The 27224-nt window shown below is 39.7% G+C and overlaps 1 protein-coding gene across 5 annotated transcripts in view; it reads left to right on the plus strand.

Annotated features, from left to right (window-relative positions):
* The window catches only part of TTC29 (tetratricopeptide repeat domain 29), a 598163-nt gene that overhangs the window by 226664 nt on the left and 344275 nt on the right, over nt 1-27224 (plus strand). For 4 of the 5 annotated variants that reach the window (XM_074993220.1, XM_074993221.1, XM_074993218.1 and 1 more), the window contains one exon: nt 16068-16162. In XM_074993220.1, coding sequence (XP_074849321.1) covers nt 16121-16162 — 42 coding nt within the window. In that variant the 5' untranslated portion in view covers nt 16068-16120. Of the gene's footprint in view, nt 1-9114; nt 9228-16067; nt 16163-27224 lie in introns of those variants that run through there. The other variant, XM_074993217.1, reaches the window with a different exon arrangement.

Here is a 27224-nt window from a genome sequence, read left to right on the forward strand (position 1 = left end):
TGGGTTGGGGAGCAGGGAGCTGGCTGAGTACCGGCACCTCATTTTCTACAGAGAAGGCACCTGTAAACCAATCTGTTCTTTGTTCTGAAAATTAGGCTTAAACTATTCGAAGCTCTGGCTGTCTCACAAAACCCTCATTACAATATTTCTTGGTTTTATATAGAGAGTGTTGGTTCCACAATAGTAGCAACTTCAATCTTACATGAAAGCAGTAAGTGCCAGAATACGTTAACATGTTGAACTTGAACAAAAGTTCATACTTGCTTCACAATTCAGAGAAGGATTTGAGCTGGCTCTGTCTGTACCCAAACCTCTTTACTCATAGCTACTTCCTAGCTAGAACATTATGAATGGACCACGTTCTGAATTTCTTGTACAGGATGTTCAGGACGGGTTCTCTGAAGTTAATGCAACTTAGGGGAAAAAAACTATTCTGAAATAAAAATGTTTATTTAAATGCTTTTTCATGGTGTTCTGGCTTATACTGTGAGTTTAGATTTCTTGAAAGATTTTCTGAAGTCAAAAAAGCAAGTGGGTTTTTTTGTTTTATTTTGGGAGGGAGCACAAAATACTCTTCAGGCATTTTTCTTTCTTTATACTGCCATTTACTTCAAATAATAGTATAACAGCTTAAGTTCAAACAGCCAAATCCAGTTCACTGAAAGCTGCCTTGGATTTAAAAGTCTGATAAGAAATATAGTCACTTACATTTGTCCGAAGATAGAAAAGAGAGAAAATATTTTCAGGAATTAACTAAGTGACCTTTTGAATCACAAAAATGTGCTTAAGAATGCTTTAAATATTTTAAAAATCTTTCTGAATTGTTTCTTAGTTTTGAAATATTGTTTAAAATAATAGGGTGAATGGTGTGGAGAAAGTGAATATAGAAAAATTATTTACCTTTTCCCATAATACAAGAACTAGGGGACACCAAATGAAATTGATGGGTAGTAGGTTCAAAACTAATAAAAGGAAATTTTTGTTCACACAGCGCACAGTCAACCTGTGGAACTCCTTGCCGGAGGAGGCTGTGAAGGCCAGGACTCTATTGGGTTTAAAAAAGAGCTTGATAAATTTTTGCAGGTTAGGTCTATAAATGGCTATTAGCCAGGGGTAAAGTATGGTGCCCTAGCCTTCAGTACAAGGGCAGGAGATGGATGGCAGGAGATAAATCACTTGATCATTGTCTTTTGTTCTCCTTCTCTGGGGCACCTGGCATTGGCCACTGTCGGCAAACGGGATACTGGGCTGGATGGACCTTTGGTCTGACCCAGTATGGCCATTCTTATGTTCTTATGTTCTAATATATGCAACACAAATTTATGAGGTAATAGTTACATATCCTGAGGACCAGAATCATTTTGTCTTTAATTTTTGGCCCCAAATTCTCCTGTATCCTGCTGTTATAACACTGTAACACATATCTTGTCATGTGTTATTACTTCCTGTACATGTCTCAAGACCAATGTTTGTTGTTAGCGGAAGTTTCATGGATGAGTTTTACCATCCAGTTTCTGATTCACTCTATTTTAACAACAATTTTATATTTTGCCTGCAGGCTAGAAAGCCAAACTTGTGCCAGAGATGTTTCTATTTCAACTGTCATTGCTTAAAATGAACATTTTTGTTTTTAAAAGGAACTGGGAAAATACATGTGAAAAGGAAATCTATTTTGACATTTTAAAAAAATTCCTATAAACTAATCACCGGCTTATACACTATCCTCTACAATAGATATATGTATATATATAAAATGTATGTTCTGTTTCACAGCAAATAGTTAGGGTTGAACTGTACAAAGTTCATGATGATCATAGGGAATAATATTAACATCCAGTAATTAGATACTGTAGGAAAATGACCAGTGTGTTTTCATTAGTCATATCCTCCTTAAAGGTGTTGTTAATTTCTGTCAGAATCTATTTTGTTTTAGAAAGGTCTGTTCATATGTAAAATATTCTATTTGTAAACAAATGCTACATGGTATTCTGATTTAACTTATGAAGTGATTGATTTACAAGTAGGGTTCTCATTTATACTTAAGCTTTTTACACCTTTGTGCAAACTTTTATATCCCTTTCATCTCTCATTTGCATTGCCAAAGCACTAAAAGAGACTTTAGAATAAATAGGATACTTCGTCTTTCAGGTCACTTCTGAACATTTCTCCTTTTCTACTTTCACTATCTTGTAAGCAAATGGGGGACAAGTGGTAAAAAAGGAGAGGGGGAGGAATCTGACAACCAAAATCATATTTTTCTTGAAAAACAAACATTTCAATTTAAACTGAAATGAAACTTTTTACTTTGAATTTTGTTAGTTGTTCATGGGAGATTTCATGGGAGAAAACTCCGTTCTCGTTGTGAGCTATAGTCCTAGTTCATTAGTGCTCTTACTGGTATATTTAAATCCATTACCATGCAGCAAAGTCACACTACAGCCACTTGGATGTAAACATGCGCCTAACATTAAGAACGTGTTCCAGTGGATTGCTGGATAGGGATAGCTGAATTGTGGTTGAATGAGAAGCTTGTTCAAACCTTGGCTGAGCTGAATCTGACAGGCTGTTTTCTTTTTCCTTGCGGCTCCTCCTTTCCACAAGAGGCCTTAGACTAGCTGTACTTTCTGGGCAGCGAATGAGCCTTCAGGAACATGCTCTTTCTGAAGTTTTCTCAATCAAATCCTTTTCCCCATGCTAGGTTCTTGGAGCAGCTGCCAGACGACATTTCTCAGAGCAGATGCATTTATGTACTGTTCAGGAAATAATTAGAAAGTTCTTGGAGCAAAAACAGAGAGATTTGAAGAGATGCATGCCAGCTAGTCAGCTATGGCAACCGGCCAAACAGCTTTGATAGGGATACATTCCAGATTCTAACCTTAGAAACAAAGAGATGCCAACTGGTTGTTTTGAAAACTCTGGGGAACTAAAAGATGTTTTACTTAGTTACTCGGTTAAATGGGGTTGTGTTATGCACACAGTGTTGGCATCTATTGCAATTAGAGCTACTTACTTTGCAAACGAACTTAAATTAAGTGAGCACAGAGCTCAAAGCACCAGAGAAAGGTATGATTTTGTTAAGTTATCATGGGAGATGTTTTACTCAGTTCTCATTGGCTATGTCTACACGTGCCCCAAACTTCGAAATGGCCACGCAAATGGCCATTTCGAAGTTTACTAATGAAGCGCTGAAATGCATATTCAGCGCTTCATTAGCATGTGGGCGGCTGCGGCACTTCGAAATTGACGCGCCTCGCCGCCACATGTCTCGTCCAGACAGGGCTCCTTTTCGAAAGGACGCCACCTACTTCGAAGTCCCCTTATTCCCATGAGTCAATTTCGAAGTGCCGCGGCTGCCCGCATGCTAATGAAGCGCTGAATATGCATTTCAGCGCTTCATTAGTAAACTTCAAAATGGCCATTTGCGTGGCCATTTCAAAGTTTGGGGCACGTGTAGACACGGCCATTGTGAGCTATGTGAGCTGTGAGCTACCTAGCTCATTAGAGCACTTACAGGTGTATTATAGGTGTGAACCACTATTATACTTACTTACAGAAATAAATCACTGTTGTTTTTCATGTAGTGAATGGGGAACTAAAACAAAAGAGAATGCCAACTAAAACTGTACACTCAAATTCTTAGAAAAGATACATTAACAGAGCACATTAATACACCTGTTCAAATATGCATAGGCTAAAATGTTTTGTTTTTTTCATGTCCATTGGAGTGCTTAGTACACAGACCAAACTCTTCCTGGATATAATGTTATCATATGTTGATTCAGTGAAGTACTTAAGCACATGCCTAACTCCAGGCTTGTGAATAGTCCTGCTGAAGTGAGTAAAAGCTCATATGATCCAGCTAGCAAACAGTAAAACATGTTAGAAAAAAGAAAACTGTATTGCTATCCGTTTTCAGCCCAAGTGGTTAGCCAGTGTTCAGGGCCTTTTCTGTGGCTAGTTTCTGTTAGGAAGAGAGACTGATGAATCTTCTTTTGTCACAGACCTGTTTATTCACAAGCTCCTGTTTCAATGAACCCAGCAAGAATCACACAGGAAACCATCTTTCTTGATTATTCCAATCCTCCTCCCAGATAGCACCCTGCCCCAAAATACATTTCTGTGCTTCCTCACAGGGCCACATTACCAGTGCTTGTCTCATTGCCCTTCTAGCTCCCTGCTTCCTCTGCTGCTGGCTTGTTTACCTCTGACTGATGGACACAGTTACACCCACCAATAAACAACCTGCATGTTTATAGGCAGTCCCCAGGAAACTTACAGCTCAGTCTTGCCAAGCTGCTCTGTGATTTCAGAACTCGCAGCTATTGTTTCAGCTTTCCCTAAACAAAGGCATATTTAACTGCTCCCCCATTTAGTCTGAATAGAGGGCAAATAACGCACTCACCATCTTGGAGGAGATTTGTGATTGTTCATAGATCAGACAAACTCACTGGGAGACACCCATCCTCCAGCGTAACACTGTCAATCAGAGTGATACATTTATCTCTGTGGCATATAACTATCATCCTCTGCATGATAAAACTGGTAATCTATTTGACAACAGGGGCAGATCCTCAACTGGTACAAATCAGTGTAGCTCATTTGACCATACTTGAGCTATGCTGATTTATAAAAACGGTATGCCTGGAACAGTCAATTTAAGCTACTTGTGTGTGGCAGCAATAAGTTGATTTTTGTGGTGAGCATATGGGAATGTGAGGATACTCAAAACTGAACTGAGCATTAATAAATCGATGTTAAGAAAATTGATTTTAGCTAGTAGTGCAAATGTAGCCCCATTCAAGTATTGTTGCCTCCTTTTGACCCAAACAGTAATCAAAAACTGGGGCCTTAAGGATGTTCCAGTGAGGGAGAGAGGTCGACATAGTCAGGTATTCCTCTGATGACTTTTGTTTAATTACAGATGACACACACAGGTCTGTGTCTCTGGAACCTGAAGGAATCATTTTATAGGAGAGTGCTTCTTTCACTCAACAGACACCAAGAACACTCTTGTCAGTATGCACACCAGACCTCGAAACTTCTCCTCCCCAGGTTTCTTGCAGGCTTATCAGTCAACGCTGTGGGTTCTTTACCAGTGGTGCACCCATGGGCTACCCCATCATCAGCTCCACCCCCATTCCCTTCCATCCATTGCCTCCCATCTGCTGTGAGCATCATGGGGGACATGGCCTATGCCCCCATGCTGTGGCTGATGAAGCCATATACCAGACAGCTGGACCCCAGAAGGGAACCACATCAGTGAGCACCAGAACCACACCAGGACACAGGCTGTGTGTGTCTTCAGTGTCCTCAAGACACAGTTCAGGGTACTGGTACTCCCCAGAGGGACCCATGCGGAACTGGAGGACACCTGGGAGTTGGCCTGGCTGCCAGGGATTGGGTCCAGCACTCCTCATGAGGCTCCTCACCTCAGAGTCTGGCTCCTATAGGGGTTGGCCCTCTGTTGGTTGCTTCTCCTCCTCCTCCACGGGCTCCTGCTCCAACAGGGGAGGGATGGCTTGAGCCCCAAATTGAGGCTCAGGCCAGGGAATGAGGTGTCCCCCACACCAGGAACCAGCTGAGCTCCTGGTAGTAGGAGCAGGAGGGTGGTTCTGACCCCGACCAGCCCTCTGCATCCTAGGCTTGGAGGTACCCATGCCAAAGTTCTTTTAATTTAGTCTTCACTTGCTTGAGGGTTTGGCAGAGGTGGCCTTTTTTGGCCAGTATGTGGCCATAGATCTTGGCATTTTGGTGGCTGGCACAAGGATCCTGGAGGGTCTCCTCCTCAGCCCAGAGATCCAGGAGGGCTTGGATCACTGGGCTGGACTAGGAGGGGGGCCTGCTTCTTCGACCCCATGGAAGGTCCTGGAACCCTGAGGCTGCTGCTGTGAGAGCCCGGGGTCAAGGGGTCTCAGGGTCCTTGCTGCCCTGCCATCTAAAAGGCTCTCACCAAAGATGTGGCTGTGAGGGTGTTGGACACAGCAGCATATAGCTCTGCTGCTCCCACGCTCTAAGCTTCTTGTCATGGGGTTCCCTGGGTTTCCTGTGGCTTTAAGAAGGGCCAGAGGCAGGAACCATAGAGTGCTGATTGCTGTGGACACGGTGTCCCCCAGGGGACATGTGCATTGTCCCTGAGGCCTTTTCATCGACAGAAGGTCCCCCTGGAATGTCCAGACCCGCCTGTTGTCAACAGATCTCTCTCAACAGCAGCATTCATCTTCATGGGGAGCAGGGTACGGCTGTTGACAAAGGCACTCTATTCTGTTGATTTACTGTTGACAGCATATGCTTCACAATCTGGACACTCTGAAGGTTTTGTCGACGAAACGGCTCTTTTGTTGACAAAACCCTGGAGTCTAGACATAGCTATAGACATTTGTGCTACCATAGGCATCTTGAAGAATGCATTCTTCCATAACACTGCATCAGCAGAAATAGTTAAAAATATGTTAGCATATGCTTACTGTAAAAAGTGATCATTAAATCCACGTCGCTTTGGTAACAAATTAGTACAACAAGGAAAGGAATTGTTTCTGGGAGTTTAATTTTACTGGCACTTGCCTGAAATTCTCCACTCATCTAGTAATGCGTCGTTAGCCATTTGACCCTTCACTTCTTAAAAGGGGAGGAGGTAGAAGACACAGAAAGATAACCATTGGTACCATAACGTTTGTTTTAATTTTTGTTTTAGTTCTGTTGGGATATAGGGTGGAAGAATATATAATTTATTTACACAAGTGCAGAATCTTTTAGTCTAATCACACCACTAGTAATTGGGATTGGGATTTTACTCTAGCACTCCAATGGATATCCTGTATCTCCTTGGACTTATCATTCGGGTCAATGTTTCCAAAATTGTCCCTAATTTTCGTTGGCTCAGTAACTGAGAGATCTTCAACGGGCACTGTGTGCACTAGGTATTTCTGAAGTCTACACAGAGAAGTAGCAGATTTCAGTTCTCTCATCTGCACTGATGTAAAATGGGAAGTCAAGTTGGTAGGCTTACATTGATGTAAAACGACTGAGGGAACTGAGCTTATGTAGGCATTGGCTTAAAACAATGTCAAACTCAGAGGGAGAATAGGATTTGAAGGATGAAAAATTGGTGGGAAGATTCAGAATATCTGCTAGGACTTTACAAGAAATGCATTGGAAATCACCTGAATCTGTACCAACACACCATTTTTTGTGCACGCCCCAGTTTTCCTGAGTTTGTCGCACATTTGGCATATGAGTGTGTACATGACTAAGGATCTCTTTCTCCTCGTTAAGACTTACAGTTCTTGATTCTCATTTGAATGTGTGGCTGAGTGTTTGAGTGTTTCCTTTCTCTGAGATATCAGTTGCTCACTAACAGCTGACCAATCAGCTGGAAGATTTCTGGGCAACAGACTCCAGTGATGAAATCAAAACTGCTGCCTGCAGTAATAGACTATGGTTCTGGGAAGAACACACAGACGTTCAAGAATACAGCAGCATAGTAGAAGAACAGCAGTAATTAGGACCCTATGCTCAATTCATGGGGTTTTTTTCATTCACTGGTGGGATATGTGTCCCAAGTTCCCCAGTACCAGTGTATTTAAATGACCATACATAAAGGATTTCCTTGCTGGAAGTAAGAATCTCCACATCCAGAGTCAAAATCAGGAAATATTTGGAAGTCTTTTCAGTGGCTTTCATGAGGTGCATACATTTCTGGTGATACATCTGGAATGGATGTTGTTTTAAGTAAAGAAAAGCAGTTTTTCCACCAGAAAGTTGCACTGCTCACTGTCTCAGTGCTTATGCTAATCAAAATATTAGATGGCTCATTTAATAAACCTTGAAATATTACTCATATGTTATCTGAATTTTAATTTTTGCCAAGATTTTAGAATAGGGTAAATAATTTGCAAATATATACAAATTAAATTTTGACTAAAATCTTAATGCATATCTTTCATCATTTTTATACCTTCTGTAGAACTCCTGGGCTGGGTTCTGACATTAAAACAAAACAAAACAACACAAACAAGAAGACTTACTAACAATGTGGATGCACAAATACCTGATATGGGTCAAATAGTAGGTTTTCGTACTCATAAGGTACATGTATGGAAGAAACTGCATACATTTTAAATGTAAACTTGTGTCCACATGTAAGCCCTCCAGTACAAGTTGATTCCTTGAACTAATTAATGGATTATATTGAATGAAACTACCAATTATCAATTCCCTATATGATTTCTCTCTCCTATGTCACTTTCTGTATATGTGGATTTACCCTCCCTTTTTCCAACATAACCACAGTTTAATAAAGCAATATTTAGTGAAAGGTTAAGATTCCACACTTAAAAATAAAAGATTAGGATCTGAATTTTCTACAAAAAATGTAACTTGGTCACATCTTGCATCCTATCATTCCCTAAAGACAGATGGCGCTACTAGCTCTTCCTCCATTTAATTTTGCCTTATTCATCACTATTATTAAAGGCGTGGTCTATATTTAAACATTAGATTGGCCCAGCTATATTGCATGCCTGCCTCATTCACTAAACAGAATGTTCTGACAGCGATCACATAATGAGTAAGTCATTGATATTTGTTTTTAGCCTCATGGTTGGATGTGTTGCCTTATACCTTATTTATTTATTGTGTCAAAGGAAGACCAGGAATCCTGGGAAAATTATTTATACTGGTGCACAAGGCAAAGGGAGACACTGTCTTCTTTTCCCTCGGCAACCAATTTCTGCACTACCTAACATTGTCAGTGGTTTCAATGAGTAAGGTCTACAACCAGACCAGTTCAGAGGTGATGGGTGCACAATTCCAAACACACGCCCCTGCTTTGCCCCCTTCCCGCCCATCCCAGCCATGCTGCACCCCTTTCTGTCCATGCCCCTCCCCTTCTGTCTCTGTCCTCTACTCTACGCTATCCCCGCCTCTCTCTTCCTGCAAAAGTTCCACACCACTTGCAGTGAGTGTGGGGGCAGCCCCTGATCCCTCCCTCTCCTCTGAAGTGGCATGTTCCAAGAGCAGCATGAGCTAGGAAGCTCATGCAGCTCTCAGGCTGCGCCACTCTGGGGGAAGGTGGGACTCCTCCCTGCACTCATTGCAAGTGTCACAGTGCTGACAGTGAGTGTTGGGAGGGACCAATGTTGGGGATGTACGTAATCCCCTGTGTAGCTCCCACGCATCACCTCCAGGACAGTTTGCAACAATTTTACTGGGCATTTTGCTTGAGTAAGGTAAGCAGGATTAAGCCTATTTCAGAAACAAAATGAGCTAGAGTAGTACTTTTTTTTTCAGTTTTGTTTTTTGCGTGTTTTCTCTATTTGCACCTTCACTTTTCATGCATTCTGAGAGACACTCTCCTCTAGTCTATTGCTAACAATTTGGTTATTGTGGTAATGAAAATTCTAGATAGTTAAGGATAAAAAGCCTATGAAGAATATACAGGGAAACATTTTTCCCAACTAAGCAATCAATCACTGTTTAAAAAGTCCAAAGATTTCTCAAAATATTAATGATAACTATTAGAAAAATTATTGCATCATGCCATTCATGTGCAGTTCTGAATATTCTTGCCAATGTGTAAATGTGCTTAATATGCCCACTAGATGTCACTGTTGTTCTTTGCCACATATTTCCTAAAAGTTTTATATGCAAATACTGTAGAATGAGAATTCAGATTATTTCTGTTTCTATACTATTTAATACCAAAAGAGGCACTGTTTAATTAGAAGTATTTCCATAAAGACATCCAATTGAGAATTAATATGTCTGATGCAGTCATTACAATACGCACTATCCATGTATATGACAATTACTCGCATATGTTTGTGTACTATTAAAGAGGTGGTATTAAGACTACTTGAAAGTAGCATATCTAGGAATGTCTTCTAGGAATTAAACTTTAGCTAAGCATTTCCAAGCCATAACATCATTATATGATTTACCGTTGTTCCATCTTGAAGATAGAAATATTTTCAGGAATTACTTGTTACTGTCCATAGCTAAGACCATAACTATTTCTATCCTACATTGGATTCAGCAGGCATAACACATTTTACTTTGTCAATACAATGAACCATATTGGTTCTGATTTAGTTTCTATTTTAATGCTTTAGTTATATGTTAGTGTAAATCATAGAAACTTCTGACAGCTGCACTATAGTAACATATAGGCCAGTTATATTCTCACCTATGTAGTTAATGACCAGACAAATAACCTTGTCTCACTGTTTTTAATTAGGAGGATATATTCATTTTTGTAGTAAGTGAACAATATTTTAGCTAAAAAGTGTGCAAGAGTCTGATGATAAAATTAAATGGGGTGCTAATAAAGATAAAGAGGAAACAGATAATTGTTCCTGAAACCTGTGGCTACAAAGAAAGGCTTCTATTTAACTTTTGTTCATTATTGCCCATTATTATATAGTGTCAACTGATGCAATATATCTATTAACAAAGACAAAACCAAAAATCCTATTTTACAGACACATTAAGGTTGCAGAGTCAAGCATTTCACACGAAGAGGTTCCAGAACTACCCTTGATTCAGTCCCTTTGTGTATGTGCATTATGTTACTGTCTTTAACAACCACACAAAATTATTAGTTTCTTACAGGGTTCTGGACTCATCTAGTGCACAAAGTGAATGGTGCTTAATTAATGAGCAGCTATTCAATCCTTAGTTTTATCCTCACTCTTTAATGTGTAGTCCTAGGCTTTATTTACTGCATGCATCTCAAAACCTGCTATGCGGACAAAATTATTAGTTTCTTTGTGGGCATTTCTACGGTGCTCTTCACAGACATTAGGAATTGATTTTCAGAACTCCTCTTGTCAGATTAAGGGTGGTTATTTCACTTTTATAAGTGGGGAAAAAGGAGGTAGACAGAGACTAAAGCCAAAACTGTCACCTGTCCTGTAATTTTAGGTGCATATATCAAGACAGGTGATTTTCCACTGTAATTATTTTTGTTTTGTTATGTTCAAAGCATAGCTCCCATTGCCTTCAGTTCCAGCTCAGAGTGCTCAGCACTTTTGCAAGTCAGACCTTCAGTGTCTCACATTCAGAAAACAAGAAACAAACCATTAGAGGCTATCTGTGAAAAGTTTGCTTTAAGTGATTTCTCTGCGGAGACAGGGATAAAATCCAGTTCTTCTGGGCACTGCTCTGCTGTCTTAACCATAAGATCCTCTTTTCCCTTGCTGCAATCTCCTGCCTCATTCTCCCCACATACCTTGCAACTTCCACAACAGAGGAGGGACAGGTCTGACTGACCACAGTTGTCTCCATCATTACACAACCTGAATTCATCCCAATGTATCCTGTGCACTGAACAAGGCAGGAGACCTGTGGGGAAAAAAGATGTGTTTGTGTGGTGAAATTTTGTATTATTATTATTCATATGTGGAAGGCCTCCAGCTACCCATGGAGAAGTAGCATTCAGTGGGCCAGAAGGGCTCAGTGGAGTGCTGGGTGTCAAGTGCAAGGAAAGGGAGGGAGGCCAGGAGGAGATGATCCCCTGTGACTGTTGCTGCCATCCACTTCCCATCCCTTGCCCCAGGTAATCCCTGGCCAGGCTGGTCAAGAGGGGATCACAGGGGTCACGGAGGGGAAAGAGCAGGGAAGGAGTGGAGCCGACAGTATGGGGGAGCTGCTCCGGGCACCATGGTTGGGGGCAGGAGTTGCTCCAGGCCCTGCGCCTCCTTCCTCTAGGATGGCCCTGCTCAGGCCTGTCCCTTAAATGGATAATATCCTTTTCTCATGCACTCTTTTACAACCTAGGCTTTTAAAACAGCTGAGAAAATACAAATTCTGTCACACAGAGGCATATTGACAGATTTGTGATCATTGGACCCACCACCCAGAACTCTGCTGCTTAAGCAGACTGAGCTGTGAATGATGGCAATAAGAGGTTGCCATCCTCTGTGTGGACCAGCACTGGAAGGGAATGGGACACTTTGGTCAGCAAATATCTGTGAAACTCACTGGTACACACAGATTCCATTCCATGCTCTGGTGTGAACAAAGGTTCTACTGTCCATGCCCCCTTAACCTGACAACTTCTGCCCCAGCTATTCTAAAGTGCCACTCACCTCTCTCCTAATCATAGGCTTTCTCTCCTCCATTTCCAGCAACAGTATTCTTGCCCAGCTACTCCTGGTTTTCACATTCCTGTGTCCTTGTCCAAACTGTTTCTCTTGCATTTTTCCACCTGTGTTTCAGATCCCACTGCCTTCCAGTTCCACCTTCCGTTCTTGAACTCCTTCTCCAGTACCTTCTCTTCTTCCTCCACTGTCTCATTCTCTTTGCCCAGCCAGTATCAGTTCTCCCTATCATCCTTGATGTACTTCACATTTGCCTTCCCTTCCTTCCCTTTCATCCCCGCTTGATGCACTAGTCATAGGCCATCTCTTTGCCCAGCCAGACCCAGAGTCCCACACTCACTTCTGGTCTGATTTCCATTCCCAACCCACACCCCCATGCCAACTCCCATTTTCCTTCCTAGCTTCACTGCCTGGCCAGCTCTGGTGAAGGTTTGGTAGGAGAAGACCCAGTGGACACTTCTGACTTTAAAACTTACTATTCTGTAAACCCTGCCCTCCCCAGTCACTGGCTCCCAGCCTTCCCCAAAGCAGCTTCCAATTCCAGTCTCTTCCCCCTAATTGCCAGCCACAGTTCCCCTCCAGCCTCTTTACACAGTTTTCTCCTCCCAACCCTGCAATATCTATAACAGGATAGTGTCCCTTCTATGTTTGGAGAAGCAGACCTTTGTATGTTCTTTGTAAATAAACAAGATTGCATCACAGAAATTACCAGACTTCACCAATTTCTACTTCCATCTTAAACATCCTCATTGGCCTGATATATATTAGAGTAATCCCATTGAAAAAAATAGATTTACAATTGTCAGGGGAACCAGGATCACTATATGGAATGTGTTTTTGATGTTGTGCATATTGTTAAATGCATATGAGATACAGTGTTTGTGTAGTTTAACCACTGAAGGGACCTTCTACTTCAAAACAACAGGCCAAAGACATGAGCCTCAGTCTGAGCAGACTCTATAGCAACTCTGCAAGTTGGGTCAAGAGCAGACTGTAATACCTGCTCTTGATTTGGAATGTAGTCTAACAAGGGAAGTGATAATCTTTGGACTGGAAACCTTGGATTAAGCCTTTACAAAGGACCCTGTATGAGTGGGTGAACTTGAACTTTATGGCTCAATGTGATTATTGTGGAAAAAAGATGATGACCACAGCTATACCACACAGATATGCAGCTACACTACAGTCTTTTTTCCATATCATGTAACACTACTTCTTCTTTCCACAAATACTCCTTTTCCCTATTTCCCTATTTCCAAACCCTAAACGTATACTTCTCCTGCTTCAACTATAGCACTGGGTTGGAGTAACGAGCACACAAAATGAAAATGAACTTGCTTTCTGTCTGGTATCTGTCCTTATCCCTTCATTTTCTCTCTCTGGTTGAAGGACTTGGGACACTTTGCAATAATAAATCTCCTTGTTTTGGGCCTGAGGGCAGTTTCTGCAGGTCTGGCACTCTTTCCCTGTGTTTGTACAACCTTAAGTGGGCAGAGAGCTACTCAAGATTTATTTAGCATTTAGTTGGCCATAAAAACCTCCAGAAACCCTAAAACAGTCCACAACTGGACAACATTTAGCAAGAAGCATCACTCCTTCCAGACTAACATGGTCCATGGACTGCATGTCAAGAACCACTAAACCAACCAATTGGTTATAATCTTTCACAATGCCTATGAGCCTATGTTACATGAAAAACAAAAGCTCTACATTAAAACATCAGGAAGAAATATTAGGAATAAGGGTTCTCTTGAAAATGGGTTACTTTCAAAAGAGCCACATCTACACTGCTTTTTTTCTTTTGAAAGAATCTCTTTCTAAAATAGATTATGCCAATGAAGCACGAGATACATAAATCAGTTCCTTAGTTGCATTTTTGATTTCTTTCATTTGCGTTCCTCTTTCAAAAGAATACAAGTGTAGACATAGCCAGGAAGTTTTGTCTTTTATCAATGCTATATACATACATCTTGGTATGTGCTGCTATTTCAGTGTAGAGATTTATTTATTTAATTTGATAAAATGCACTACCGATGGATGTATTCACAGACAAGTCAATTTAAAAATACATACAAAGATATAACTATTGTAGCTATAGATTTCTATAACTATATATACATACACACACACATTTCCATGTATGACACCAATGAATTTACTATAGAACTAGCAACAATTTTAGTAGTGATTTAATGTTCATAGAATATTTGTCTGCAGTTCTGCAGAAAGACTGTGGGGAAACTACTACCCATAATTCAACTGATACTGGTGTAGTGTATAGCTACGTGGGTTAGTTTGTGTCACTTATACCCATGGTTGCATGTTAGAGAGATGTGAGTGGTGAATTAGTATTCAAGTAACCCAGACACTTTGTAAAAGGAGGTTCATGAACCGAGTCAAATTAAACTTCTTTGACTACATATTTCAGCTTTTTAAAAATTGAGACCCCATTCAGCAAAAAAAGGGTTGATGGATGTTAATAGGAGCATTCAAGATAGTTTAAGCACAACAAGACAATTAAAAAAGAACAAAAAAGCTGAGTGCAAAATACCTTTCCAGGAGTAGAGGGAGAGCTGAAATCTATTATTTAAGAAAGAAATACAGCCAATGTGATACTGCCTTGCCACGTCTTCCAGCTAGGTGCTATGTGCATATAAATGTTTCAAGTTAAGCTTTAAGATCAAGGGAAGGTCTGTGGGGAACCTTGTTTCCTGGAGATATGCCTGCTAGAGTAGCTCCCAAGTACTGACTACACATTTTTATTTGGTTATTAAGAATGAAAGGATACATCATTTTCTGGTACACCACTTGTTTGCCTGCCCTCAACTGTGTCCACAACTATGAAGCATGGATTGTCAGGAGTGGTTTGGATGGATGTTTGGTCATAAACCAACCTAACCACTATCCACTCTATTTTGGGCATGTTTCATACAAAGTTTCACCTTTCTTCCACAGGACAAACTGAACAAAAGATACAGTTGCATTAGCTGAGATGTCTGCTTTTTAGAACTAATCACACTTACTGGTTTGCTGCTCTGTGTACTTCAGAGTGCCCTCATCTCCCATTGAGCTCCAGGAGAACTGAGAGGTTATATAAGAGGTTATTCCTTGCACATAAATAGGAGCCATTTTTTAAAATTTGCACAATTAACACACATTTTTAATATTTTTATAGAAAGCACAGCAGAGGGATAATTTGAAATTAAATATAATTATTTTAGCTACTGTAATTTGTTATTTAGTTAAAAATTTTCTATGTATTTCTCAGGTACATAACACATGGCTCTTTGATCCACTGCATTAATAAATTGTTAAAAGCACTATTTTCTTCCTTATAATGTTCATATATATATATAAACTAACTATTAATTTTTGACTTTTAATTTTTCTTTTGTTGCCCTCTTTTAAAATAAGCAAATATCTATTAAATTTAAGAGGAATTTTTTAATACAACATATAAAATGATTACAAATACATTGCCTGAGGATACAAAGTTGTTGTTTGTATATCAACTGTAACACACATATGAGATAGCAAACATATATATACTACTAATCTTTGTACAGTGATCTCATGTATAGCAAAGGGGGTGCAATCATTCACAATAAGAGCAAAATAATACAAAGGATGAGTATAAACAAAACCCAGTGACTTAGCAGGGAGAAAAGTGGACATTCCTTTCCCAAGAAGAGTGTGAAGTCCTGGGTATGGACCTGTCGCTTCCTTTTGCCTGCTTGCTTCCATGTCTCACTGGGTAGCATTGAAATACTGGAACTCTGTACTGAAACACTTGTGGCAGATACTGATTCATCATCATGCCTGGGAGGAGATGACATGGATCTATTTGGGGAAAGAGAGTTGATGGCATTCTTTATCATCGGGAGGGTTTATGCTCCTGCATTTTTTCAACATGGCACTCATGTCAAATGCAAAGTTAACAAGGTCTGATCCATATTCTATATTCTACAGATGTCACTGCTGAATTTAGTTCCTGCCGAGTCTGGAGAAGAGCAATTAGTGGGATGCTTGATTCCAGGCACACACTTGATATCTTCAAGAAACAGGTATGGACAGAGAGAGCTAATCTTTATCCCCTCTAACTCTGCACCAGGCTGATGTGCAGTATCTTGCCTTTTCTGTCCTGATAAACATTCACATTTATTTCTACCAAAACATCCTTTCATTATCATTTGGATTTTTCAAAAATGAAAGAAAGACACTACATTGAAAGGAATGGTAAATACAACTATCAGAGAGGAATGAATATTTCATTCAGCTTTATTAAATTCAATTAATTAATTCCATTAATTTTTGTTCACATTTTTACATGAATCTGCTTCAGCCTCATTTCCCTTTCTCTTGTGTTGTTTGCTTTTCACAAATGGACTTCTCACCAAATTTCACCTGTAATCTTATAGCCAAGTTAAGGCAAATTTCCAACAGTGGGAGGGTAGTTCTGCACCATGTAGCACAATGGTAGGAAATTTCCATTCATACGAGGTGAGAGCAGAGTGGGATAAGCCATTACCCACAGCAGTTTATACTCATGACTATATAAAGGGCTTCACTGTGGTGATTCAATAGTTTATTATCTGGCACTATTTTACAACATGTGCAACTGTTTCCAAGACTTCTACAGAAACTTGTTTATGGCAGATCAATGTGTCTGTTTAGACTACTCTGATGATTAAACTAGATATTCTTACATTGCCTTTAATAGTGTACTTTTCAAGTAAACAAAAAAAAAAAGCTTTCCTTGTATTTTTAAAGCAAGCTAAAACATTTTGTTGTTTAAAATAAAAATGTAAAAGATCCATTTTAATTGCTGTCTTCTAATGCTGGGAAGTCTCAGCCTATAGTGTTCTACCCATAATGTGCATTACTAGAAGTGTTCCATTTTCCCATCTACTTTTATTTATGGCACTCTCATGGAAAAGAAAATGGGCTGCACTAGGAAGTCATGTAGAATGGAAACAGAATTAAGGAAGTCTAAGTAGGAACAGAGACCAGCATAATTTAAATTCATTTAGCTTAAATGACAAATACAGACAAAAGCACAGTAAACGGGAGACTAATATTGCTAGCACAGGAAGGAGTCAGACAAGATACTTGGCTGATTGCCCTAGCAGCTATTAACTTCAGCTCAGCAGTTCTGTACAGTGGTGAATGTGTACAGAAGGCCGAGTCCAAGTCCTAAAAAGGTACAATTAATGAGCGCTACAGAAAACAGTTTAGGACTGTGAATCTTAAGAGTTTCAAAATCTCAATCCCTCTGGTTAGAAACTTTTGAATAAATATAGTCCATACAACTCTTTCCAAATTTAATATTGTTCCCCTTTTATGGCCCTGATTCAGCAAACCACTTGTAATACTTTACTAAATTGAGGACTATATTAGAAAATTATTTTAATCTTGAAAATATCTTCATTTGGAAGAATATGGTGCACTGTAATTTTGTGATACCACAATATTTTTAATTAGTAAGTCCCACTGCCCTAACCTACTTCTTTTACTGAGGTTTAGCGATTATCACCAAGGGGTCGCATAGGTTTCACAAGCACCAGTACAGCAGGCAGTAATAAACTTACTTAAGACAAGAACAGATGCTAGAACCAAAATAAGAAATCAGTATAGAAGTTCTAAGCATGCACTTTAATTTTTTGTCCAAAAAGGTATGGATACATGCTTATTTAAAACAGTAGGGCAGTATACTGACCCTATAGAACAAAAGAAATTCCCTGAGCAATAAGACAGCACCACACTACAAAAAAGGGGTGTGTTTTTCACAACACCAGAATCAAGACACATAGTTAAGTAAAACCTTCAAATACACAGAGAAGAAAGGAAATGTGAAAGTGTCTCTCAAACAATTCTCCTGCACCCTCCAGGCAAGGTCCACTCGGGAGATATCCCAGCATTTCTTGGAAGAGGAAGAACAAGCTAGGATTAATAATAATCCATTATACAAACACCATTCCTCTTCACTCAAGTTTAGAAATAATAGCTTATTAGTCCTTACAATGCATCTAGGATATATGAATACTGTTATGTGTTAGTAGCTCCATTTTGTGCTTGGGAAGCTTAGGCAGAGAGGTCTCACAGAATCAGTGATGGGAAGACAATTGGCTTCTTGGTTTTCAGTCAATATACAGCACAAAGGCAGATCTTCAGATGATGTGAATCTGGGTAGCAACAATGATTTCACTGGAGCTGTGAAGATTTGCACTACCAGATGATCCAATTCCAGAGTCTGTGTCACAAAAGTAGTTGGTGGGTGGAGAGGTGGCGGGGATGTAAATTGGTCTGAAATGCTACCAATGGGGATGCATGGCATGGAGTTCATGGGATGTCATGGTCAAAAGATGCATAAAGCATCTGGAATAAGAAGGATTGGCAATTACCCACCAATGCATCGTAATTGGAACTGAGTTTCTCGGAGATAAGAGGGTCATATAGCTGATTGCGAAGTGGATATTTCTGGTTGATGTTAGGAAGGAAACTGTTAACTATCTGGATCCCTGGCTCAAGTTAGAGGAGAAGCAGCCAACCTAAAATGGCTGGCACCTTTTTGTAGCAAAAGTCTAGTGCAGGTAGTCTTTTCACAGATGGTCCAGTTTCCTGGTGAACTAGAATAGGGAGTGCTCTTAGGGAAAGGAATCTCCCCACAAAGATGGGACATGGGGCTGGCACTTTTCTTCATAAATAAAAATTTCTCCATCAGGACCTGATAAATAATGTTCTGTTGCAGGAAGGCTGTCTTCTTTCAAAATAGGAGACACAAGGTAGAAGAGGTTATATCGCTTACTGGACCAACTTCTCTTGATGAGAAAGACAAGCTTTTTGAGCTACACAGAGCTCTTCAGCAAAAGAAGCTGGTCCAACGAAAGATAATACCTCATCCACTTTGTTCTCTCTAATGTTCTGCGACCAATATGATACCATACGGCCATATTCTATCTTCCAGGGGACTCCAGCCACAATTTCGTAGAGAAGAAATGCCCTCTCAAAATGTCTACCACTTCCTGTTGGCCCCAGTAAGGCCATTTCTACACATGCTACTTTCTCTGAAAGTGGCATGCTAATAAATGGCTGGAAATATGCTAATGAGGCATGGATGCAAATTCCCCACACCTCATGAGCATAATGTCATGTGATTTGGAGTCCGGAAGACGTTCTTCCAGACTTCAAAGTGCCTTGTATAAGCGCAGCCCCCAGGGGGGTTTCTGGAAGGAAGTCCTTCTCCCCGAAAATTTTCAGGAGAAAGTGGCATGTGTAGAAATGGCCTAAGAGTGACGTTATGTTACTCTCAGCCAAAATGACGGCCTCTGGCAGGATAGGGAGTTATATAATCAGGGCCAATTGAAAAATCTGTTAAAACAGTTTCTGAACAGAAAACTGGGTTTTTTATTTATCAAACTTTTCTGAAAAATTTCTTGTCATTATTTTATACTTAAGTTATTCATATATTTTCTTAGCCTTAACTCCAGTTTAATGTAATTTGTATCTTCAAATAGATACAGTAAATTGTTTCTGAAAATGTCCACATGTAAACCAGAAGAAACACTAAACATCTTAAATATACATGAACAGATAAAAAAAAAACAAAAACAAATCATTGTTTGCATGTTAAACATCTTGATCTTTACCTTGCTCCCTGCTGGATAAATTGAAATATTAGACAAACGTTTAGTATCTTAGGGCCTGATCCTTCACTGTTTATTCACACAAAATATAAATTGAGTTCAATAGGAATTTTGTTATGGTATTCAGGACTGTGCATGAAGATGAGCCACCTGCCCTAGTCATATAAAAACATGTATACAGAGCAGTGAGTAGAATGAACTACTGTAATTTAACAGTTGCTTTGCCACATTTTTCTCTTTTCCTTTACTCCACTAGTATTTTCCTGCTCAAACTTTACATTTTCCTTTGTCTTATTTTAAAATGTACCACCAGGCAGCTTCTCTTTTCCTTCTTTTTAAAAAAATACTTTCCCTTCAAGAGATACTTTTCCCTTTCTTGACTCTACCTTCTCTTCATTTCAGTTTCCTTTCTATATTTCTTGTGTCGCTAGTTATTCTGAAGTATATTCTCCATTCTCTCCCATCCTTCATTCTTGCCTTTTTCTCTCTTTTTCTCCTAACTGTATCCCTCCCAATATGTCTTTTCTAATACTCTGAATTCTATCTTTGCTTCACGCCTCCTAGTATCTTTGGTCCTTTCTTATTTCTTCTGAAATTTACTGCCCATCCCCCTACCTTTGCTCCCTTTTTTGGGGTCTGTGTAGACACTAGGTGGTTCTACTTCACTTCTCATGTCCACTGAAACCTATGGGGAGGAGCCATTTCCCTTTTCCAGGTCTACGGTGGCTCTTACAGGAGCCACTTATCCTCATTGCTAGGGTTTCAGAGGCATGAAGCTTAATCACCTGGGCCACGTCTACAGGGGCAGCTTCTGTCAATGGTTGACAAAACTTGCTCAGCATCTACACGATAAAAGCGCTCTGTCAAGAGTTTGTCGACAAAACGCAGCTGTTCAGTCAGCAGCCTTATCCCTGTTCTCGATCAGGTAAAAAGCCTCTGTCGACCGTGTTTTGTCAACAGAGTGCCCATGTAGCTTGTTCTGTTGACAGAGAGGGTTTCTGGTTCCCTGGGCAGCCCTTTTTGCAGAGCTTCCAGTCAGCTATTCTGTCGAGAGAGGGCAGGGCAGCCTGGCTGCTCTCTGTCAACAGAGCAGCTTGCTCTTTTGAGACACTTATGTGTAGACGCAAGCTGTCGACAAAGATACCGCCGAGGTTTCTCTGTTGACAAGAGGCTGCCCCCATAGACGTGGCCATGGTTTGAGAGACAAAAGGCCCAAAGAAGGGGGATGTCTGTGGTGACAGAGTAATTGCAAGCTTCTGCAGGCAGTGGGAAGATGAAGCGAATTAACACCACTCAAAAAATTCAAGCTGAAGATATGCACCGAGTCTCCCAGTGGAGCTTAAAGCTGCCCTGCCCTGGTGCAAAGAGACTATTTACACTAACATGTTTTTAAATATTTGCTGATACTACAGAGTAAGCCTCATTTGTTAATTAAATAAATGGCTTGATAAATATGTAAATATGAATATTAGATGCAAATTCTAATTCCTTGAAAGGTACCCAAAAATCCATTTTTAAAATAAAGCAGGCACAAGATACAGTAAGATTTATGGAGCTTGTCTGCAGTCTGGTACATCCCGCCCCCACCCCACCCTGCTTTTTGTTTTATTCCTTTCTCCTTTCAAATGGAAGATTTGGTCATTAACACTATGAGTCACAGTAACATGTTATGATCTGAGTGGGCATTTATAACAAAATACAGCTTCTATCCTCGGATGCCTCTCCTACAGGTCACTTGTCCTAGTGTTGGAGAGAGCAGCTGCTCCCAAGAGAAAGGAAAGCTGCCCATTAGTCATCTCACACCCTGGGAAAGGCTACCAATTTCAGAGATTCTATACGTTCAACATCTTCAGTTCTGCCCTCTATGCAGGGTCAATGTTATAACAGCCAAGAGTGAGAGAGGCTTTGGCAGTGAGCGAGTACCTGGAGAAACAGTGCAACTTATTCTGTCAAAGAGGAATGTAAATGGTAGACAGGCTGGCTCATTTTGGAGCTTGTTTTTGAAAATACCTATATGACAATTTGTTTTGTGGATTATTGATTTAAGTGTCAGGCAGATAAAAAGCATCATTTCTGTGATTCCTTTATCATCATTTTGACAGGATTGTTTTCAAGTTAAAGATGACTAAAAACACCATTTTTTGACATTCCCAGAATAGCCATAGCATTTTTTTCTTTTGCAAGTGAAAGGGCAGTATTGATAAATGATGGCATCAAGCTTGCTAATAGAGTGATGCCATGCTTTTTGTTTTGTAAATTGTCTTGATATAGAAAGCATAATACAAATTAATTAGGAAATAACTTCAAGGGAGAAACCTTTGAATACCAGGTATTAGCAGTCTTGCAGCCTAAAAGGACAAGTTCATTCTTAATATCGTATCATTGGCATTACAGCAGCCAAGAGTCTTCTCCATAAAAACAAATAGATAATTTTTAACCATGTGCAACAAAAAATGGTAGTGCAAGTCAGCAGTGAATACATAGGTTCTGAAGGTTCCATTTCTACAGCCAAGGAAAAATTGGTTGGCCCTGGTCACACTCAAGAGCAAACATTCCATTCCATTTCAACCCCTTTTCTTATCCCTCCTATTTCCTCTCTGCTTTTTTTTCCTTTCTGATATCTTACTCCTTTGATGGATATTCAACCCGTGATGCCTGAGTTAAAATACTATATCTAATAATACTTTACACTTCTATAGGACCTTGCAACCAAGAACTTGAATACACTTAACAAATATTAACTGAACCACCCAAGGAAGTCAATATTATTAATATTTTTACAAGAGGGTAAACTGAGGAACAGAGTGACACAGGATGCCTGTCTCAGAACCAGGTACAGAAATTGCATTTCCTGATTCCCACGGCTAGGCTTTAACTGCTACATCCTCATTTCCCCTACAGTCACCACCATGATTAAAGGATGTATTTTAGCATTCTTAATCTGTCGGAGAAAGTTACTATGACTTCCAAATTTCTTATACTAAAATTCTTCCAATTTGCTATATTTTCCTCACTTTGGTCTATTAGGACTGGGGCAGATAGAAAATATGAAAAACAAAGGTGATCATATACTGCAATAAATCCAGGATAGATCAGCTGTATTTGTAGGCCAACTACACGGGTCTATGTGTACTAAGTGAATTGAAGGAAAGAGACAAAGGATTAGAGTTGGGGAGGAAAATAAAGGCTGTTATAAGAAAGCCTAGCAGGTAAGATAAAGAAGGTTAAAAAAAGAGGATGAGAGATTTTTTTTGTTTAAGTAGGAAATATACAAGCACAGGACTGAATTGTACAGTGCAACTAAAGTTCATAACCAACAATTGAATATAGTTGGGTACATTGCATACAGAGTCTTCCTCTAAATCATTGTAGTGCTCCTGTGAGTTTGGAATAGAGGTAAGAAATTTATTTACTCTCAGGATACAGCCAGACACTGCTGTCATATCCTGTATTTGCAACATACAATGATGAAAGAATATACATTTTCCTTAGATTTCAGTGCCATGTCATTTTATAAAGTGTAGGTAAAATATTTAGTATTGACAGTACATAGTAGCTTTTATTCAAGGATCTTAGAACCCTTTACAAATGTTAATTTTAGTTAGGACCAATAACACCCTCACAAGATACAAATACATGTTAAAGCCCGAAGGAACTAGTTTATGGCTATGTCTACACTACCAGATAAATTTGAATGTAAGGCAATTAGCTCAATTGTGCCAAGTGACTGTCTTCAATGTAAATACCATTAGCTCAATTTAGGGAGCACTAATATCGAAATCATAACATCATTGAAACCAGGTGGGTGTAGCATCAAGCTCGAATTTAACAGCTTGTATGAAGGCTGGTATGCAAGTGCCATGTCTCTGAATTGAACTCTTTAGCCTCCAGAAGCTGAGTGATGCTGCTGCACCTGGCTCCTGGTTCCCTGCCACTCACAGGAGCTGGGAAACTGACTGGCACTGATGCACCTGACTCCCTGCTGTGCCTGGCTCCCAGAGCCGATGAGCCAGGAGCAACAGCTCTCTTAGTTTCTCAGATCCCCCAAACTGCGTGGACCAGGGAACCAGGTGGCAGGGTGAATGCTGCCAGTGATGGGGGTGCAACATGGGCCCAGGGGAAGGCACAGGATGCGGGGCTCAGGGAACTGTGGGCTAGGTTTCCACAATGCGCTGCTGCAACAGTCAATATTTGGCCATTCAGGGTGGCAGCACTAACTTGACTTTGTGTGGACTTTGTGGGGAAATGAGGATACTCAAAATCAAAATCATAAAATCAAATTTAATAAAATCGAATTTCTCGTAGTGTAGACGTAGCCTAATTATATAGCGTGAACTCCTATGAAACACAGTCCATAGTTTCTCTGAGGGATTTCTGTATCTGGGCCAACAATTTATATTTGAAATGCAGTACATCTTTTAGAAAGAAATATACTGGTGTACAGTATGTCAACTGAAGAGTCAGGTATCTTAGGATTTGTGAATCTGCAGCCCGTAGTAAATACACATCTTTAGATGCCAAATTCCATATTTTTGGTGCTTTTACAATTTGGATCAGATACATTTAAATTTGACCACATGACACATTTGTTTCTGAATGTGAATTGTCACAAAATATGCAGAAACAATAAGCATATTTAAAGAGCCACAGCCATTTGCTACAAGTTTGCATAACACCAAAAAGTAAAATCTTTCTTGGGAGAAAGACAGCCAGGGAGTTGAGGGAGAAAGAGCCATGGCATCTCATACACTGATGAATTCTCATGTTCTGTTCATACAAAGTGGGTGAACATTCTTTTGCTAATTATGTTGCTTGTCTTATTTGTAAATTGAAGGATATCCTTCTTTGTTACGTTGGTTTGCATTAATACTTTAAGGAGTCTTTTTATTGATCCTACTATTATAGAGGTTGAGGGAGCCTGTGTATAGTGCTCTAGAAGTTGAATTAATAAATAGTTATTATTACTGAATAAATAAATTGTAAAGTCACAAGAGGTCATCATATCAAGGACGATAGGAGTATGAGGTGTCACATAAGGGCCTAATACTGCAGTCTGAACTCAGATAAAGCTCTTACAGATGCCACTATGATTTTTTCATAGGTGCTGCAGGATTAACCCCCTAACACAAACACACGCGCACACACAAACACACACAATTTGATAATATATGTGGTAAAATCTATGGCAATATATAAAATGTATATATGTGTTTATATATTCATAATAACAAATTAGCAAACATTTCAATTTTTAGTGAAACAACTTATAATTTAAATTCCCTCTAATTTTGCTCAATACTTATTCAACATTTAGTGGGATAAAAAATTAGAGAAAAGTCGAGACACAAAAATAATGGTCTAAACAAAGTGCAAATGAACAGTGTTATTTTATGTATATTAACCAATGAGTGTTTGAAAGGAAATAATTTGTCAGTGAAGAAAAGTACATATATACAGGAGGGCACAGAGTTCCAGAGCAGTGGTACCATGTAGAATGCTACTACAAAGTTAACCCATATTTTTTTTCAGCCAGTAATGTTTACCTTCTGCACTCATGGTTCTGTCTTCTGGGGATTCAACTGATCTTTCACATTTTAGTGTCTGAAGGCCCAGAGTATGCCCTATTGCCTCAAAGTGTGCAGTGGCCCCAGCAGCAGGGGATGTCAAGGCAAATGCTTTTAGACCAGCAGTAGCAGTGACAGAAACACCACAAAGAGACGTAAGGTTCCATGAAACTGCAAATGTTCTGATTCTCATTTTAACAATCTAAGAGCACTTTAATGTGTATTTAAAGCAGCGATAAAGCCACATCCCCATGTTTTCCTAAGATTCTGCTCTCTCATTAATGTTCTTTAAGGAAAAGGCATTGATTTGTTACCACTATTCCAAGCAAGATATCTTTTTACCCCTTAGTTTTTGCTGCTCAACTCTCCTACTGCTTAATTAATTCATATAAATTCCATGGATCATATTTTAAAAAAAAAACAACTTTGGGGAAGAGCTGAAGGTGAGGGATTTTGGGTAGAGTGGGCATGGGGTTGTGCTTACTTGATGGGAGGTGAACTTTCCTTTTTGTACTGTGCCGTTGAGTAATATTATTGACTGCACCTTTAGCTCTTGGGCTGCCTGATGCTTCTAAGTAGGTGTAGAAAAACATGATAGACTAAATTAATAAAAGAAAAACATAATAGAAATCTCCATGTCCTGCCTGTCTTGTTCTCTTTCAATGCTCTGAATTCAAGTTTTCATAATGCTGAACAGAAGTGTCTCAAGACACCCTTTTGTCCTATTCGTTCAGCGTGATCTTACCTTTGTCCTCAATCAAAAGAGCTCAGCACTGTAAGTCCATCGTTTGCGAAAGATGCTGCAAAGTGGATACTCTTACATTAGTTGAACTGAATAGGATGCAAGCCAGGACTTCTGAGATGCACAAAATCATTCAAGAACAAAAAATAAAAACCCCAAACTAGTACCTGTTGAGAGGAACAATTGCTGGTCTACTGACCACAGGTTGCCTTTTATTCTGATTGGGTGCTGGGAGATCTCTCTTAAGAATTGTCCTCTTTGGCCAATGCCCAAGCCAAAGTTAGCAAAAGCCTGTCCAGAAGGCTTAGCAAACAAGTCTAGAGTGGATCTTCACACTAATTGAGTTAATTGTCCTGTCCCATCACCAAATTACTAAATTGGGAGACAATACTGGCTACTCCTAACTGAAAACCATTTAATGTGAGAATTTCCCTAGCAAGAAGTGAATTTCATTAGCGACCTATTAGTATCATCAGAGTCAAACTAGTCATTGCCAATGCCAGCATACACTGAGATCTGCCCACTAAATTACTGGGACAACTTCTTTGTTTAAGGACTTACCTTTTGGAGGGGGTGGATGAAGAGAGATCTTAATCAATTTGTGGCAGTTTGGCTTATTTTTAGATGTATATCAAATTATACCAGTGTGATCAGAGGGAAAGGACCTGGTCAGAACAGCTATAAGTCCATCTAGTCTCTTGCAGTGTCTTAGCAGCCATTGCTCCAGTGCCCTGTGAGGGAAGATGAAATTATACTCTCCCTTCAGAAATGGGATGGGATGTCCCAGTCCCCAGCTTACAACCCTTACATGTGGAGTGGACTGCTAACCAGAAGGCCTGACATTAAATCAAATTAAATTAAATTAAGTCCTCTTCGTGCATCCCTAGAAAAACACGCTAGCTCCCAGCTCCCCCACCAACTTTGGATTCAGTGTGGTAGAGACCTGGTACAATTCCTTCTGTAAAGTGCAAAATTTGCTAAACTACCAACTTAAAAATATGAAAGGCAATTGCTTGTTATTGATTATAAATTAGAGTTGATTAACAAAATGCTAAATGATCACAAAAACATTTACCAAATTATTAACAAGCATTTGCAGAGCTTATAGTGAGGTAGAATTGTACATCTAATTCCTAGCTGAGAAATTCCTCAGCACGTCACAAGGCAGACCTCTAAT

This window comes from Carettochelys insculpta, chromosome 4 (assembly GCF_033958435.1).
Source record: "Carettochelys insculpta isolate YL-2023 chromosome 4, ASM3395843v1, whole genome shotgun sequence".
NCBI lineage: Eukaryota > Metazoa > Chordata > Testudines > Carettochelyidae > Carettochelys > Carettochelys insculpta.